Source organism: Helicoverpa zea, chromosome 17 (genome assembly GCF_022581195.2).
Source record: "Helicoverpa zea isolate HzStark_Cry1AcR chromosome 17, ilHelZeax1.1, whole genome shotgun sequence".
In the NCBI taxonomy this organism is placed as follows: domain Eukaryota; kingdom Metazoa; phylum Arthropoda; class Insecta; order Lepidoptera; family Noctuidae; genus Helicoverpa; species Helicoverpa zea.
In genome coordinates, this window is record NC_061468.1 from 946070 (window position 1) to 966002 (window position 19933).

Below are 19933 nucleotides of genomic sequence, written 5' to 3' on the forward strand. Positions count from 1 at the left end.
TGACCTTAAAATACAGAACATTTAGTAAAATTATAGGTCTCGTGCAAAAAGGGCAGCTTACAATGCAATATTTAGTTACGTTTATCAGACTGGTAGATAATCTTGTGGGTGGAGTCTTTAAGTATTAAACACTCGTTCTGATAACGTGCCTTGTTATTAACAATGCATTCATGAAGAACGAACTAGCAATTTTGAAGAAAAGGATCTAGATAAAATTCACCCTATTTTCTTCACTGTTTATCCTAGCCCTACCTATCTTAATAACTCATATCTAACTGCCTACATGTTTTGAATGCCCTGGAGTCAGACAAATTGGCGCAAGTTATTGACAGGAAGTAAGGGCCCTAGGGGACTCGAACGGTCGGCTTTATTTTAATTCCACTTATTGGGTGTGATTGATATCAATCCCGGTTTATTGTCGATTACATTGAAGTTAGCCACACACAGTCTGAAAATACTCAATTCTCTTGTGTACCATCAGTGTCTTTATTTCTGCCTATCCTATACCTACATGTGATCCAGGAAAATGGTATGAGATGGATGAATTTCTTCGAAGCTCTTTGTGGCTAAGTGTGTTAAATCTAAAATACTTCTTTAATACTCCAGAACTTGACATGACTAGCGAAACTAATAAAGAACAGACTGCAACAGATATCCCCGTTTCGATTCGAACGTGTCCGGTCTCAAACCGTTCAAAGCTTCCAGTTTCCACTTAATTTAGTTAAGAGCCAATCGGTGCAGGTCTTAATCTAGTTTAAAACTCGTCAAGTGTAACTTTCTACAGATACCTGGTAGATATTGGTGCTTCGAACTAATTCCGACATAATTTAGTTATTTTGTTCTACTGAGATGTGATTAATATCTAGGTAGGTGCTAACTGGTCTAACAGTTATACTGGGTGACTAGCATGCACTCGCGTCCCGGGGGGAAAATTACATCCTGAACATGGTTTAAAAGTAGCATATTTAGGTGTGTTATTCATATATTCTTACGTATATACCTATACGGTACATTCATAAAGGTTATTATAACGATTACCTCATCAGAATCTATTCCTATTTTTTTAGCGTGAAAGAGGAAGAAACAAAATACCTACATCCTTACAAACTTTCGTATTTCGTACTTTTAAGTTATTAGTCACCCGGAAAATAATAAGCCTTATAATATTAGTAGGAAGTATAATTAGGTTAGTGTGTTAAGCCATAAGCTAGCTTAGTCGCCAGTTAGGTTATGTAACTTGACCTTTCCAAGACACAAATTAATTAAATAGCTAGGTAAGGAAGTCCTTTGCTAATATGTTGATGCGACCTATTTAGATGCTGCAAAACTGTCAATTTTGAAATTGGCATACTTTCCGGGTTTATTTTTTGTGAATTAGGAAAAATATGATAGAATCAGATGAAAAAAAATCTACATTTTTGAGATAAGAGTTATTTAGATTTTTAGATATTCGCAAAAGCAGCTATCAGATTATCGATCATAGATATTGGAATGAACTTGCCGACTGATAACAAATCTTCAGTATCGGGCAACCGGTTCGTTTTCCAGATTTATAGTTTACCAATAGTAGGTTTAAGTTAATTAAGACATTACGCTACTTTATTACTGTATTGTATACTTACGTAAGTAAATATTCTTATTAATATTAATTATACTATTCAATATCAAATTATTGTACCTATATATTCAGAAGTGAATATAGAATGTGGGAAATCTCCAACTGAAAAATAATATTTGAACTTAGTGTTCAGTTGACAATCTTCTGAGTATTCAAAGTTAGCGTGGTACAAGTAAGTCTGCAACTTGTGAACACCAATCATGTTCGATTGTACTTCTAAGATGTGGGATCGAATGTTCTGAACTTCATCTAAGTGTCTACATAACTGTGACCGCAGAGTGTTGGTATGAGTCTGCTACATTTACATAAAATGTACCTATCTAGATGTACTTAGCAGGTTTCTAGAGATATCGGCTACTACAGCTGAGATACTGAGAGATAAATTATGAGCAGTTTTGGCGAAAAAGATGTGTGATTTTCTGCAAAACATTTCAAGTAGTTATCTAGAACATGACTTAATGCTCTTATGAGCATAGCATTCTAATTTTCATACTACGATAAAATCACAATTAAGTACCTACTACCCCTATTTACTACCTTATGTCACTTCCTGACTTGCTGTCTGTACCTAGGTACCTGATTATACCTTGATCGGTCCATTTACATTGTTGATCAGACGAACTCATTACTGCCTCAATATAATTTATACACAAACATGATCTAAAAATTTTAATCACCATAATGACTTACGATTAAAGCACGCAGGTTGCATCCCCAGGCCGCGTCACGATGACGTAATCATTCACAGAATGACGTAACAGGTGACCTCTATAGACCTTATTACCTACTACCCCTAACCACAATATAATATACATACTTACAGAAGTCAATCTCGGGCATGTCGTTCACTTTTCTTGCATACACTTGGCCGTAGCGCTAGGGTTGTCAATATGATGGGTGCTTTACAAGTTGTCACAAGTGACAAGAGAGCACGCGGGTAGGTATTTTACTTTGGTAGGTACATGCGCGAGTCGCTAGACCCGTACGTTTATACAATGCATATAACCTGCGCATGTGCCTCAACATGCGCAAGCTACCTGCACCGTGTAGATGCACCTTAAGATCTTGTTGTTGTTTTAATAATTGCACAAAAATGATCATACATGACTCCGATATACTCCGAGATGACGTGTCTATGTGTGCGTTGCCCAAGGGCACTTGGTATGTAGTTTGACTTCTGTATTTATCTACTTTGTATCCTAACGTAGCTGTCGAGTGAACAACTCTCGAATAGAGATGAGATCACTCTATCTGAGTAGCTTGTGCCATTTAATTAGCGTGCTCAGCTTTCGCATTTTTAATCATAGAAAACTTAGGTATTGCCTCCTAATCTACACACACGGCAGTGTGTCCGCCAAGTTCGAGCAAAAAAAGCGACACACCGGCCGTGGGTTATATTACACGAACCATTTCGGGCCAAATTCGACCCCCCTATAACTCAATATCTATTTTATTTAAGCATATCAAATTTCTAGTATCTGTTGAGACCCCCTCACTTATCTAAAATACAAAATTTCATTAATATACCTATTGTAGGTCTTGAGATATAGACATTGCCAAGTAACATCATTAAAAAGTAACTATTTTTAACTGAGTATGCTGAGCGGGTGGGTATTTTACTTTGGTAGGTACATGCGCGAGTCGCTAGACCCGTACGTTTATACAATGCATATAACCTGCGCATGTGCCTCAACATGCGCAAGCTACCTGCACCGTGTAGATGCACCTTAAGATCTTGTTGTTGTTTTAATAATTGCACAAAAATGATCATACATGACTCCGATATACTCCGAGATGACGTGTCTATGTGTGCGTTGCCCAAGGGCACTTGGTATGTAGTTTGACTTCTGTATTTATCTACTTTGTATCCTAACGTAGCTGTCGAGTGAACAACTCTCGAATAGAGATGAGATCACTCTATCTGAGTAGCTTGTGCCATTTAATTAGCGTGCTCAGCTTTCGCATTTTTAATCATAGAAAACTTAGGTATTGCCTCCTAATCTACACACACGGCAGTGTGTCCGCCAAGTTCGAGCAAAAAAAGCGACACACCGGCCGTGGGTTATATTACACGAACCATTTCGGGCCAAATTCGACCCCCCTATAACTCAATATCTATTTTATTTAAGCATATCAAATTTCTAGTATCTGTTGAGATCCCCTCACTTATCTAAAATACAAAATTTCATTAATATACCTATTGTAGGTCTTGAGATATAGACATTGCCAAGTAACATCATTAAAAAGTAACTATTTTTAACTGAGGTATGTGTATGGAACTTGGTACTTATTCAGATCTCACTTCTTTTATAGGCGAAGCATTCCCATATTATCGAACTTGGCAGTCTTTCACATTTTTGTTTTGGGTTTACCCTAAAAGAACTCATCTTTTGTAGTCTGAATGAAGTTTTCTATAGAGAAAAGACGAAGAAGAAGTTAGGAAGGCTTGAGCCTAATTTAAATCTCAAGTTGCTAAACAATATTTATTTTAACGCGTTCATGCAAGCAAATTAACAAATTCTTCAGCTTTATAATGTTAGCAGGGTATACATATACCTATGTCATGAATTATATAGATACATGCCAAAACCAAAAAGGATTCCCAGAAATGGTGCGATCTTTCTTTCCTTTACGTCTATTTTGAAATTGAAATGACTAACAATTATCCGATCCTTTTTGTTCCCCAGCAACATAAATAAAATTAAACAAACCGCATTATTATCGAGAAGTATTTTATAAATAACTTTTCTACGTATACCAACACGCTATTATGGGCGGCAACCCCAGTAGGCCTTCATCTTTTTATAGGAACGTAAATGTCGCCAAGGCCTTTCTAAAAACAGAAGTTTATTACTTACGCCTATATTTTTTTATTGTATGGGTCAGGCAGAGATATGAAGTATATTAAATGCATAATGCACGCGGTTTTCCTCTACTGAAGAGATGTACATAGGTACTTAGTTACCTATATATTTCTCGGTAACCAAACCCATTAGGTACTTACTTACCTAGCTAGCCATACTTTGCTAGGAAACCGAACTCATTACCTCTATTTATGATGAAGTTCATTTTCCAAGACAGAAGTCTTTCCATCACGATCTTTCTTACAGGTTCCATTTTTTCAAAACTAATATTATAATATTTGGCTCCTCCGAAACTACTTACTACTACGGATTTTAAATTCTTTCACTGTTGGGAGGTACTCGGTTCACATAATGCTAAGGTCCAATGAAACTGAGGATAATAGCTAATAAGAATATAAGAAATAAAGATATTAATAACTTACTATAATACACTGGTATGCTGTAGAGGAAATAGTCGTTCGGATAGCTGTGGTGTGGCAGTCAGACCTTCCTTCCTCAAGGAAAATAATACACAGATCTCACATTCATTTAGTTTATTCACAGCCTAAAATTATATGACAGACTACTTTAATATTTAAGAACAATAAATAATTATGTTTATCATAGTAGGTATATAATTATGAAATTAATTATTCGAGAAGTTACATTATATAACCATAGTATCTATCTTTATAGTTAGTCACATTAAATAAGTTTACATAATGCATATTTTCATACGGGATAGTTGAAGCTTCTTTCAAATAACTTTACGATTTTAAAGTTACCCGCCTGCAGGCAGTAATTGTGTGTAGCAGATTATAAAATGATTTCTGCGCAGCGACTCGCGCAATATTCCATGACGACAAAAAACTTGGCGGGTACTATGCTTAAATATCAATAACATTTTGCCAGCAAATCTATCGTACTCCCAAAGACTTCTTGTCTTATCACAAACACACGTATATATTTTTTACATTGATTAATCTTAAGTTCAGAGAATAATTAGGTAATACATATCTATAGCACCTACATTTTGTTTTTACTTACAGTAAGAATCTTTGACTTAATTACTACTTAAGTTAGGATCAGGCTAGTCAGTGGCTGACTTGCTAGAGAGCACATACCAATTAGATTTTTTAATTGACGCAGTAATTTCACATATGTTGGCTAAGGGCCGATTACAAGTTCAAAAATAAGAAATATAAAGTATTTTAAGTTAGATAAGAAATCGGCATTTATCACCGTTTTTTTTAAATAACAGACAGGCAACGTCATGTTACAAAATATAAAAACTAAACTGCAAGACGCGTACAAATTAAAACATTGACGCACGTTTTTAGTCGACTGCCAAAAGGGTTATACATTTTTGCAAGTCAAGTTTAGCCGAACGCTCATATTTTGCATACAATGCAATCTTATGCCATGTCAATATTCCATACATTACAAATTATAATTTCTGTCATATTGTGACACTGATGATCTTTGTGCTTTAAGTATATTATATGGCCTACAAACATAACTATGTTTAAGTACCTAAGGATTATGTAAATTCACTGTCATTCAAAATGTTAATTAAGTGCAGTCTTACAAGTGAAAAAATCGTATTAAAATAATATTACTAAAATATCTACTGATAATTCAAACAAACATTAAAACATTGTGACAGACAGGCATTGACAATGAGGCAGTTTCCCAATCTTAAACTATTCTAAAGAATTTCAAATCATTATTTTGTTTGACAAGAATTATAGGTATTTTTTTTGTCTTTTCAAAAACGATTAGTGTAGTTAAATTATTAAATAGAATTAGCTTGCATTATTGAGAAGTTTTTTCTATCAGTCCAGCTACATAGAGAATAATACTACACTAAATAAATGCAGAAACCCAACTACTCTTACAAAGTGTACAATCTAACGTGAGGGTATGAAATATCTTTTATTTAAAGCATGATTTTCCGATTTAAAGTAGAAATATGGTCCGTTGGGGGTGATAATGCTTTGGAAATTTCTTAAATCCCCCGTAGGGACTATAGGGGGTGGTTGCACGATATCTATCCGTCTCTCCACATTCACTGGGAAAGCTGGATAAGAAACTGGCATCCCTCTAAGATGATGATTGGGGGGAGCAATGTTTACTGGGGGAAGCCCATCATACATCGGTCTTTCGTTCCGGAAAGTATTCAACTTAGGAGGTATTCTTTGTCTTCTCGAAACGTTTATTGTTGATGGTGGGATATGCTTCGGAGCTGGAGCCTCCATGTGTTGTAGAGCTCCTCCGAATGGGCTGTGCTTGAATTCTACTTTCCTTTTCAGATCATCATTACTTGGTGGCACGAAGTTAGGCGGCGGAAGGACAGCCGCCGGAATCGGTCCTTCGATCCCTGTTGGCACTTCTAAATCTTTTTCTGTATCTATGATATGGAAATCAGATAAAATCGGGTTTTCTACGCCTTTTTTGTTCCCAAGCGTGAAGTCTGGCCCCGGTTTGGCTATAATTTTCTCAGCTGGAGGTTTTATAATACTATTTTCATTTGAAGATCTTTTAAAATCATTTTCTTTAGTTTTAGGCAGTTCGCTAAAATAATTGTAATTGTCAATGCTGTAGATTGTATTTTGGTTATTGTTTATATTCAATACTTTATCATCGTCGTCGGGACTGTACAGTTGCTTGTAGTCTACATGATGAACGTCATGCCTCTGTGTTGCATTCAAAAGTTTGTGGGCAACAGTGTTTAAAGAATCTATTTCATGCATGATATTATTTCTTGTAGCGAAGTGCACTTCATCTTTGTTATGTTTAGCAGCTTGTTTTATATGCTCTGTGAATTCATCATCAAAAATTGGAGAATGGTGTAGGTTTACATCTTTATCATCAATACCTATTGGACTTTCTATAGCTATGTTGTTATAATCATGATTATTTTTTAAATCGTCATAGTTAAACTTAGCTTTTTCAGTAAATATGCCGTTGATGTTAGCTTGTTCGTGTATAGAACTTGGGCTCATTAACGTTTTTAAATCTTCATTATTAAGACGATTAGCCAAGCCTTGGTAAGCATTGGTGTTAATCCTAGAAATTTCTGCAGAAACTGAGTGCCCTTTAGTATCAGGTATGTCTTCAAATTTACTATCATTTTCTACGACAGTTCCTGGTGCACCTTTAGCCAATATACTTTGATCTATTTCTTCGTTTGTTGTTGCAAATACATTATCAGCCCAGTGTGCATTATCTTTAGAATTCTCATATGCATTGGAAGTACTGCGGTTACCTTCTGTGTCTTCTTTCAAAAATACACTTGCTAAGTCAGGATTACTTTGCTCAAAAGGACTGTTTACATTTTCAATCATGCTACCATCGAAATTATTATTTGAGATAACTCCTTCACCATGAGGAACAATCCCATCAATATGGCTACGGTCTAAAGTACCATGGACCGTAACATACCCGTCAGATACCATGGTAGAACCATCCTTTTCCATACCTTTGCTTACCGTATTTTCAATACTAACTGGAGCGTCGCTTTCACTAAAATATCCAGAATCAGCGTTATGGAAAATGATTTGATTTGGTCCAATAGCTTCTGGCGCTACAACATTATCGGGTGGGACATCAAAAGAACTGTTTATATGTTCAGTCTGGTCTTCAACTTTGGGCCTTTTAGGTTTTTCTAAACTTCCGATATCTTCGTGACCATCGTTAGCGACTCTGTAGTTTTCGTTCTCAGTTAAATGATCGTATATAAGTGGATCTTCAAGAGGTATACCTTCAGGGATGTCTTCGAAAGAGAACTCGTGAGTGATGACGATGTCATCGGAGTCTGCAGATCTGGCTTTACTGAAGAGATTGTCCGATGAACGGTAATCTTTGGACTGGTGGACGATTCGGGCTAGACATTCTTCGGGGATGGTATATATCTGGAAAGAGGTAATTTTGTATGAGTTTGATTTTAAGCGTAACATTACCAATTTCTAAATTCACCAAACTATCTAGAAAATCAAAAGTAATTTATGCATATGACTTTGACTTTTAATATGAATTGTAAAAAAAGAGGCACTCAAGTTATATTAAAGTTTCAAATACCTATTATCTAACATACAATACACTCCTTCTATACTTACCTGAGTATCATTGACGCTTGGCACATAATAGTCCTGGACCCTTACATATGCGGGTCTAGTTTTGACCTTTGGACCAGTGGCGTGGATGTTGTAACACTGGTGTCCCACGTTACCGATTATATCTGATCCGTCTCTCGTGCCGAGGTAGAAGGTAGCTCGTGAACTAGAAGGGGTCAGCTCAATGCGGCGTAGTACTGGGAAAAACATTTTTTTTTATAAGACAAACAGAAAATTATGTGAATCGAGTTTACAAGGATATTTTTGTGCTTGTGGAGTGAGCTGCAGATTAAATCACCTAACAAGCCCTATTGTCTCTCCATGTAGGAATTAAAATATTTGAGTTCTAGTCTAGCTTTGATCGATTTTCATCTTTAAATCTTTTAACACATCAACTGTGGCTCATGTCATGACGTACCTAGTTTACTAATTGAACAGTAATCAGAGGTACTCGTAAGATAGAGTAAGGATTTCTTATAGTTTCAATATGTTTTGCAACACAATTGTTTCTGGTTTAACACTGTCGCATATCCTCTATTTCTTCTTCAAGATTTTAAATAAATTCTGATGCGGTTAACTTAATTTGATCTTTTTATCTTTCATATTTTAACTTTTTCTGTGTGTGTTTTTTGTTAGTTCTGTTTTAACATTTTATCGATCTACTTACATGTGCTAGGCTTATGCAGTTGTGAGTAGAGTAGCTGTGCGTCTGCGCCGAAGCCGCCTGGCAGCGTCACCTCCAGCAGCGCCATCTCGGGGAAATTGCCCGTCCACACCACACATGCCTGTATGTGGTACATGGATAGAAATATTTTAGTAGCTTGATCTGGCTGAGGGAAATACGAAAGGTCTATAGTTCTAGCTAACTATTATGATTTTCATAATATTCCAGAGGACCAGCCATTATTAGATACTTTGTTTGTTTGTAAATCTAAACCTAGGCGAAGGTTGAAAAAAGGCACATTTTCAAGGACAACTTTCATAACCGATTAAGTTGAAAATTGGGTGTGTAAACGATTTAAGAAAACTGACGTTTATGATTTCGGTGAACGTGGGGCTAATGAAATTTGTTTCGGTACGCAGTTGGTATTGGATATTTCGTGGTTTGAAGAAACAGCTTCCATTAAACAAGTGTATCATGAATCTAAAAAGAGATCATCATGTATTTAGCTAAGCATAAGATTATTATTTTTTACACGTGCAATAAAGTTTGTTCACCTCCTTCTACTAATGTATCCCAATATTCCAAAACCATACGAAAAAAATGTATGGGCAGTGTCGGTAACACGATCAAAACAAGTGTATCGTGGTAAGAGGCGTCCTTGTCGCAAAGGATTACAAACCTTTGGTCAAAAGTATGATCAGTCAGTAAAACTTTCCGAGTAGAGTACCTACACAACACAAGTTGAGTAGTTTATCCCAAGCGCATTCCAAATTCACAACATGACATTATTACAAAATGGCGGACAGGTGATGCGCCCCTGACGGCAGGGCGGTTGAATGACCTTTATTGCAAGTTTATTTGGCGCGTACTATATATGTACACGAGATAACTTCCGAAAATAAAACCTTTTACTAATACAGACCTCAATAACAGCCGCACAGAAACAGCTGGTGCCGTTATTCTCGCAGTCGAAAGGTCCGTCTGTGTGCACGGAGACGTGAACTGACAGATGTTTGTCACGCGGAGTGGAGTCGGGCGACAGCACGTTGTATGCACGAGTCGCTTGGATGAGGGCGCAGCCAGAACCTGGGGGGTAAAAGATAATGTGTAAGGAAACGAATTCATTATTTGTTTAGTTTATCTCTTCTCCGCTGAAATAAATGTTTCTTTCTATGGTGGTGGGGTTAGCATCATCTTCCAAGTCTTTTTGCCAACTATGTTGGGGTCAGTTTGCTCTTTAACCAGATGCAGCTGAGTACCAGCGAGCTACATGTAGCGACTGCCGGTCTGATCTCTTAACCCAGTTTTCCGGCAACACGATACCCCTAGGTATGACTGGTCTCTACTCGTAATAACTGTAATCATGAAATGATAGCTGAGACCTACCAATTTTACGAGCCTTCAGAAACATGGATACCTCGCTATGATGAAGATAGTAACCTAACGACAGAATGATCATGGCAAGAGAAACTAAACCTTTATTTCATTGACCCGTAACTTACCCACGAGCTGCACCTATTTGAGGAGTGTAAAGGGAACAAAGATTACCTTCAACGGCTACACTAAGTCGTTCCCCAGGCTTGAGCTTCATGATATCAGGCATGTTGTGTCCTGGATGCAGAGTGACCTTGTGTTTCATGTTACTGCATTGAGCTGTCACGTTGAGATGTGTGTGCGGGGCTCGGGAAGACCAAGCTGTTAGCGCTTCTAGGGCTACTAGAGTGTCCTGGGAAAGGTGAAATGGTGATGAATTTGTGTTAATTAGGTAAGTTGTTTGTTGAAGCAGTGCTTCAGAAAAGGTTTTTAAACTTATGCGATTTGTACATAAATAAGTGTTTTGGAAGTTAAGGAGTCAGATTTTTAACATGTCAAATGACTTATAATAAATTAAAGATTAAAGTTGAAAATTTATTTAAGCGTAAAAAATAAGCTCGTCTTAAGGATCGCCAGCGCACCTTCCAGGGAAAATCGAAGGGAACTAACTCAAAACCATCGTGGTAGAGTAAATACCAGGATCATTTCACATTTATGACCAGTGACTCCAGATTCTTTGCGAGGTTGTTTTAACTATCTATAAGATTTTTCAAAGCATGAAACGTCCCACTGCCAGTCCAAGGCTTCATCTCCATACTTTTCAATTTTCCAGTGGCCTTTAAAATTATTATATGCAACATACCTGTGTAGAAATAAACCCGCCAGTGCTACTCCTATGCGCGTTGAGCCACCGCGCGGCGCCCGCGGCCGCGCCCGCCGCGCCCGCCGCGCCCGCCGCGCCCGCCGCGCCCGCCGCGCCCGCCGCGCCCGCCACGCCGTGCGCTGACAGGAGCGCTAGTAACGCGTATGAGGTCGCTTCTATTGAGGTTGATAGGCTGCCTAGAGATATTGTTCATTGTTAATCATACTACTATTGTAGATCCATCCTCCGAGCCTTTTCCCAACTATGTTGGGGTCGGCTTCCAGCCTAACCGCATGTAGCTCAGTACCAGTGTTTTACAAGGACTGTACTACTGTTTTACATGTGGAAGTGGTTTTTTTTTTATCAACAGCTGAATGAATTGAGATCAAATTTGGTATGTTGTGATTCTGGTATGGTTGCCGGTTGCTATTTATTCGGTTGCGGGATTATATTTTCATGAACGGGAAAAACATAGTAACGATGAATATTTCCAAAGTCAATGTCAAATACGTATATTTATTGATATTGAGTTAATAAAGTTTAAATTGGTTGAATCACAAAATTCAGCATACGTTAAATAAATCTGATAACAAACAATAACAATACTCACTAGCCTCCCACCAGACATAATCCCCATTCCTCTGCGCCAACTTCAGCAACCCAAGCACCTGCTTGTCCTTCTCATCTTCCTCCAACTTTCCCGCACTCCTCCTCAAAGAGGCCTCATTGGCAGCCTTTATCTCCTCTTCATAACGCTCCAACTTCACGTAAGCATAAGCTAGTAAAGAGAGGGCATAAACCCTGGTTTTCAAAGAGGGAGGGTTGGTCTTCAAGGGGGGGAAGGCTCGGAGACAGGAGAGGGTGTTGCGGATGACGCGGAGAGGGAAGGGGGAAGAGCTTTCGATGAGGGAAGTGATCACGTATGCTGTGAGGGCGACGCTTGCGATCTCGCCGTCGTCGTTCAGCCCACCCTGAAAGTTCAAATATTATTCGGGTTTTTGCTTAGTATAATCGTAGCTAAGGTTAAGCAACGCAACGGTAAATCCGTAAATGGATGATTTTCTTGTCATGACGACTTTTTCGCTGTTTCAGAAGGCTCAATTAACTGGTGGGTCCCGACTGTCATTTAAACATCTTAGGCAGTCGTTATGGGAAGTCAGAACCAGGCCCCTCTTCTCCACTGGGCACTATGGGCAAGTGCCCAGGGCCCCGGGATCGAATGGGGCCCCCTAGTTCCTGCCAGATTACCAAATGTTAAACCGATATTTAGGTATTACCGAAAAACATTAATTTTGAAAAATCTGATGATAATGTGATCGGCACTGCTTACTTTAAATTGGTTTTGTCGCAGCCCAAAATACTGATTCTCCTCTAAATGGTGTTTAATTATGAAAGAGCGATATTTTAAAACACGTGGGTACAATATCTAAACGATAGAGCGCTTTACACTAAAATACCGAAACTCTTAACATTGCCATCAATCATCAGTATAGCCCATTTAGAACAGGTGAAAATTTTATCAAATTTTAATACGCAGTTTTTCAAAAATGTTTTGGTCTAACAAAAATGTACATTAATTAAAACTGCATTATCATTTTTCTGAAAATCACTTCAAAACACTGACGAACTTTCTGCTAGCAATTAGTCCAAAACAGTGTTTAACCAATTTCTTAGCAAATGTATTTCAATTTCTTAGTAAGGTGGGGGGGGGGGGAATCTCGGTCGGCACATATGTGCACGACCAGGATAGCGCCGGCAGAAGGGACAAGTGAGGGTGCCATTCTAATCTGCGAAGCCTAGGTTCACTACCAGTCACTGCACACTATTCAATTTTTAAACTAAACTACAACAGTGCATGCGCAAGACGTCGATGCGTCACTGAGAGGGGTGCCAGTCCGGCTGTCATGGATTACTTAAATTAATTCCCCAAAATTATAAAAAAAAATCCGCTCGCTTCGTTTGCGATTTTTTAATAGGTAATGTCTGATTCATTCTGCGCTTACTGTTTGAGTCCTCAGTCTAACAAAAAGTTAAAGACCGAAGTAGCAAAAACAACTGACGCTCTACGCTGCCGATTTCTAAGTTGTTTAGGAGGTGGAGGACTTTTGTGTCCCAAAACTCGAAAAATTCGTGCTCGCTACGCTCGCGGCTTCTTCTCTTTACAGTGGTTTTTTTACACTTGTTTGGGTGCTTTGTCCCAAATTTAAAAATTTCGCGCTCGCTGCGCTCGCGGCTTTTTCCCTTTGCGCTACTTTTCGTAAATCATGTCTAGGTTCTTTATGTCCTAAAACACAAAAATTACGGGCTCGCTTCGCTAGCGCTTAAGTTTGCAGTGATTTCAAATTCTGATCTGTCTCCAGCTTCTTTATGTTAAACCTAGCAAAAAGCACCATGAATGATTTCTACACAATTTTTAAGTACTTTACTTTTGAAATTTAGTCCGTGATTATATTCTGTCGTTTGTTTTGGGGGGTGCTCAATAGGTAGTCCGCCCCGGGTACCACCCGATGCTACGCCGCCACTGCAAATGTACAAAATTCAAAAGAATACACTCTCACGCGTGCTTGGCTAACCCTTTTTATGCTAGAAACATACCTACTATAATACCCTTTGAAATACACGTAAGGCTTTAAATCTAGGATTTCGCATAGGTGCCCGTTTTTTTTGCAAAAGAGTTTATATTATAACTAAATAGTGTTTTCTCAAGGTCATAGGGGCCCCATGATCCTAATGTGCCCAGGGCCTCAAATAGTTTAAAGACGGCCCTGGTCAGAACCCAGATCAAAGACTGACAACCAGTTTTACCAAGAGGTTTTATCGTATCTAATCAGACTGATTTACAGAAGAGCTGAGAAATTGAATTTATCTTTTATTCCTTTCAACTCTATTTTACATCTCTTTCTCTTTTCAAAATATAATGTATTACACATACAACCAAAACATTGCCTGAATAACATGAATAAGAGTACTCACTCTGAGCTCTCTATGGAACACCTGTCCCTCACTCCTGAAGCAGCCGTTCTCCATCTGCTGGTTGAGCAACCATCGTTCCGCGCGGATGATAGCGGGCGGCACTTGGAGATTTGGCCATAAGAGCTGAGAGAATAAAATAATTGAAGACAATGTTTAGTTAAAAAAATGAATTAGAAATAGATTACATTACAAATGAGGTTATTTCTTGATGAGCTTCTTCTGCATAGTTTGAAGTTTTGTATTTTTGATGTAGGCTCAGTCATAGTTAACAAAATATATTTATTAAAATACTAATAGTCCAAAATGTTAAAGTGTTTTTTAGCCGAGGTACATAAAGGACCTATGTATTATATTGCATCCTTTTTTAGCATCATTAGAAAATGGTTACTGAATAAAAACTTACTTTATGCGCCTTCCTCAAATGTTTGATAACGAAGGCAGTGAGCCAGGTGGAGGAAGTTGCGTCCGACGGACCAAACGCACTGAACCCGCCTGACGGGTGCACGTATTGTAGCTGACGAGTGAACCCTGGAAACAAAAGGTGTATAAAATTATTGAGACCAGAATAAGCTGAAGTTGTGGAGGCATAAAGTAAGGCCCTCTGAGTATATAACTCAAATTCCAAAAATGTTTATTCAAATAAAGCTGATAAATCAGCACTTTACGAACTTCAAAAACAAAAGATAGCCCCCAAAACGCCCCCCTTCACCAATTCCTATGTGTAAAATAACTTGTCTCCAATAACTTGAGTGAAGTTTTCCAAGTTATAACTTTCATGAGCAATTGTCTCCACTTAGGTTTGGAAGTGCCAAACGCTAAACCTAAGTGGAGACAATTACACCCCTAAAGATCCACATTGTTAACTTATCCATACATACCTCTAGCCACATATTCCTTAGCACTGAGCGCGGCTATAGAAGTGGGTTCCAACTGATGTAACGCCAGCAGGTTGGTGGCCAGCTGTGCCATGTTCTGTTCTCCACATCCTCGAGGTAGTAGGAGTAGAGAGTCTGCATCCTGTGAGGAATAATGTATGTAGGTATGTAAAATATTGGTCACTATCTGGTTAGGGTTGGTGTAGGTTGGTTCATCATCATCATCAGCCTATCGCAGTCCACTGCTGGACATAGGCCTCTCCAAGTGCACGCCACTGAGATCGATTTTCGGCTTCTCGCATCCAGCTCCTGCCAGCCGTCTTGCGCAAGTCATCACTCCACCGTGGTCGTAGGTTGGTTAGGGTTTTTAAAAATGATAACCGGTATCTTATATTTTATCATTCCAGGTTAAGTAATAGTGTGTACCTACACTTAGTAGATGTAACATTAGTTTATTACAATTGGAAAATTGGAAAGGTGTATTATAGAAAAAGCAGCAAACTGATTTTAAGTACACGTTTCGCGTTTATCAGGTAGCGTTCTTATTCTCAGGTCAGATTTAATTAATATCCACTTCTAAGTTCAGTACCTTCAATAACTCTTATGAAAGTGAAATAATTCCTTGAGACAATGTATAAAGACTTACAGCTAACAAAGGTCCAGTGACATCTCCAACTGCCCACACGGTGAGGGTTTCAGTACCAGGTACAGTTTTCACCGGCGGCCAGTCCCACAAAACTTCTGAATTGCCCAACTCTTTGCTGTCTGAGGGAAAAGAGCACATAAGTATGAAGTTCGAAATTGTGTAAAACCACGAACAATGATTTTCCATTCGTTGACTACATGGGTTGTGTAGATTACTTCTTTTACACGGTCCAACAAATCAATGGTATAATCTAAAACTTTGAACTTACTGTTTCCGCAGAGTAGTGTAGACTTCTGTTCACGGATTGGAATACCTTCTGGATCAACGGTGATGCGGATGATCACTTCGTCACTGAAAAATAAAGTTTAAATTCAATTGAAGTTTTCAAAACTTGGTTTTTATACTACACTAGCTTCTGCCAGCGGTTTCACCCGCATCCCGTGGGAACCTCTGCACGAACCCGGATAAAGATAGGATAAAGATAAGTAGCCTATAGCCTTCCTCGATAAATGGGCTATCTAACACCGAAAGAATTGTTCAAATCGGACCAGTACTTCCTGAGATTAGCGCGTTCAAACAAACAAACAAACAAACTCTTCAGCTTAATAATATTAGTATAGATATCAAAAAATTAAATAAGTCCACCAAATCAGAAATGGTTAATTAATAAAATAGATACATTGAATGATAAATAAGATAGGTGCAAATATTGTTTTTATCAGGAAGTGGAAATTTAATACACTTCTTCAGGTTCTCATGTAACTGGCATCATTATTACCAAATCAAATCAAATCAAATCAAATGGTTTATTTGTGAAACACGGGTATGGTACAAAGATCTTAAAAAAAAAAAAATACAATTGTTCATGCCGTGATCTGCCACATGGGGCATACAAATATGGTACTTACTAGCTAACTATAATTGTATAGATTTATCCAAATTACATAAGCATGTTACAAATTCTAAATATCTATGATAATAAGCACTAATTATTTTGATAGAAAATCACTAATACAATAATAACAGTTGGTTATCAAAAAGTTGGACAATTTATGTTTAAAGATGTTAACATTATCACAATCCCTTATATCTTTAGGTAAATTGTTATAAACTTTAGTTGCCATAATAAACACACTTTTTTCATACAGAGTTGTCTTGAATGTTCTGCTGACATTATTATATAATCTAGTTCTATTGCGTGATCCAGATTGTAAAGTAAATAATGTAGGATTTTGTTTTATAAATAGAGCCAATTCTAATATATATATCGATGGAACTGTAAGTAAGTTTAATTTCTTAAAGTATTCTTTACAACTGTCTGTCTTTTTCAAACCACACATGGCACGAATGCATTTCTTTTGACATTTAAAAACTCTTTCCCAATTAGTATCGTTGCCCCAAAAGATTATTGCATATTTTAATCTGGAAACAACATATCCATGGTATGCAACCAGAAGAGTGGGGAGGCTTACTTTCTTGGAGAGGAGGTAAAGGCTGTAAGAGGATTGTGATATTTTTTTGCATATAAAATCAATATGAGTTTGCCATTTTAAATTGCTGTCAATGTGAACTCCAAGAAATTTTGTAGATGGGGTCAGTTTTACTTCTTTTCCCGAATACTCTTTTTTTGTATTTAATGTATTATTAGTTTTCTGTCTGCATTGCATTAATCTAGTTTTATCCAGGTTTATTAATAAATTATTATTATTTAGCCATTCAATTATGGAAGATAAGCTGTTATTGATTTCATTTTCATCATTATAAACGACTGTACAGTCATTTGCAAATAGGACCATTCTATCATTGGTTGACTTAGGAAGGTCGTTAATATAAATTAGAAAGAGCAATGGACCTAGAACACTGCCCTGTGGGACTCCGAATTTAACTGTTCTAGGACTTGATCTATATTCTGTTTCATTTTTAGTATTGGTAGAGATTTTGGTTATTAGTGTGACTTGAGTTCTGTTAGTTAGGTAAGATTTTAATAAATCAAGAGCGTTTCCCCTAATTCCATACATCTCTAGTTTGTTTAATAAAATTGAGTGGTCAACAAAGTCGAAGGCCTTTGTCATATCCATAAATAAAGCGAATGAAGGCTGCCTAGCATCAACTCCCTAGAGTTGAGATATATCCTAATATATCATACTTAAAAAATCATATATAGCCAGGTTTGTGGACATATTCTTCCTAAAACCTTTTTGCTTATCAGAGAAAATACGATACTTATCAAAACAGTTATAGAGATTAATATAAATAGCTTTTTCAAATATTTTTGCAAATATGGGTATAAGGGCAATCGGTCTGTAATTTTTCATATCTGATTTAGTATCTTTTTTATGGATTGGTTTTATTATAGTAATTTTAAGAGGTGATGGAAAAGTACCTTGTTCAAAACAGAGATTTATAATGTAACTGAGTACGGGTGAAATTAAATTACTAACTAGTTTTATCACAGACATGGATATATTATCATAGCCAGTGCTTTTTGTATTTTTTAAGTTATTTATTATGGAAAGAATGTCAGAAGGGTCAACTGGACTAAGAAAGAAAGAATTAGGAGAATTATATGTGCAAGTTTGTTTTTTAAGGGAACTATTAGTTTGCTCAAGTTGAACTAAGTCGACATAGTAGTTATTGAATGATTCTGTTATTTTAATAGGATAAGTGATTTTAATCGTATCTTTTATCAGTTCTATCAGTATACTTTTATCAGTACCTGGCCCTATAGTTGTCCTCTGGCCCTATCGATGCCTCTGGCTCTATAGTTCCTTGTTAGGAAATAAAGAAGCAGTTCCTCACCTGACCCCAGTATTCCCGCTGGTAATATTCCCGCAGTTCCCGTCACTGACAGCCTTAGCCCTGATTCTGACGCGAGCGGGCGCGGCGACTCGCGCTTTCACTTCGAACCGTCGCGCTATGGATACCCGAACCTATACACAGGCTGACTCTACCAGCTCTTTGGGACCTTCCACTTATCGATCTGTGAGGATATAAAGAAGCAGTTCCTCACCTGACACCAGTATTCCCGCTGGTAATATTCCCGCAGTTGCCGTCACTGACAGCCTTAGCCCTGATGCTGACGCGAGCGGGCGCGGCGACTCGTGCCTTTACTTCGAACCGTCGCGCTATGGATGCCCGAGCTTGCACGCAGGCTGACTCTACCAGCTCTTTGGGACCTTCCACGTGGGGATCTGTGAGGATTTGGATTTGGACCTGGAAATTAAATTGTGTAGTCTTTCAGTAACTTTCCTAAAGTAAAAACTTATTTGCACAGGTTAAACATTTTTTCCACCAGTAGGATAACTGGGTGTAATATCGGTAGTCCCGGCGACCAATGCCGACGTTTATACGCATACTTTATACGGCATATTCAAAAGTATGGCACTGTACGGGGCCCCAATCTGGGCAGACTCACTGTGCAGTAGGGTGAACGCCGCTGCCATCCGCAGGCCACAAAGGGCCATTGCACAGCGGGTGTCGAGGGCGTACCGCACGGTGAGCTTTGCGGCGGCGTGCGTTCTGGCGGGTACTCCTCCCCGGGAGCTCGAGGCTTGGGTACTCGCCAGAGTGTACGACTGGACGGCGGGACAGAAGGCGCTAAACCGGCGCCCAGACCCGACAGAAAAAGAAGAGGTGCGTGAGGAGGCAAGGGAGGCAATAACTCTGCACTGGGCCGAAGATCGTGCCTCGGCAACGTACGGTCGCTGGACGCTGGATGCCATCGGGCCTGTCCTGAACGGCTGGCTCGATCGGCGGCATGGGTGCCTTTCGATGCGTCTGGTGCAGGTGCTGTCCGGGCATGGCTGCTTCGGATCGTACCTGCACCGGATTGGGAGGGAGGAGACCCCACAGTGTCACCACTGCGAAGCTACGGTGGATACGGCAGAGCACACACTTCAGGTGTGCCCATCGTGGGCTGAACCCCGCCGCGCTCTGATGGCGGTGGTCGGGAATGACCTCTCGCTCTCCAGCGTGATTGCTGCCATGCTGGGAAGTGAGGAGACATGGGAAGCGGTAGCCTCC

The 19933-nt window shown here is 38.7% G+C and overlaps 1 protein-coding gene across 1 annotated transcript in view; it reads right to left on the bottom strand.

Moving 5' to 3' along the window:
• Positions 1–5000: 5000 nt before the first annotated feature.
• LOC124638275 (pregnancy zone protein-like) overlaps positions 5001–19933 on the bottom strand; it is a 39384-nt gene continuing 24451 nt past the window's right edge. Inside the window, exons 16-28 of the mRNA XM_047175207.1 lie at positions 18921–19123; positions 16179–16261; positions 15911–16029; positions 15268–15406; positions 14793–14917; positions 14390–14512; positions 12027–12387; positions 11417–11613; positions 10789–10966; positions 10163–10326; positions 9244–9361; positions 8580–8773; positions 5001–8375 (exon numbers count right to left, since the gene is read on the bottom strand). Of these exons, the coding sequence (XP_047031163.1) occupies positions 6372–8375; positions 8580–8773; positions 9244–9361; positions 10163–10326; positions 10789–10966; positions 11417–11613; positions 12027–12387; positions 14390–14512; positions 14793–14917; positions 15268–15406; positions 15911–16029; positions 16179–16261; positions 18921–19123 (4008 nt within the window). The 3' untranslated portion in view covers positions 5001–6371. The remainder of the gene's footprint in view (positions 8376–8579; positions 8774–9243; positions 9362–10162; positions 10327–10788; positions 10967–11416; positions 11614–12026; positions 12388–14389; positions 14513–14792; positions 14918–15267; positions 15407–15910; positions 16030–16178; positions 16262–18920; positions 19124–19933) is intronic.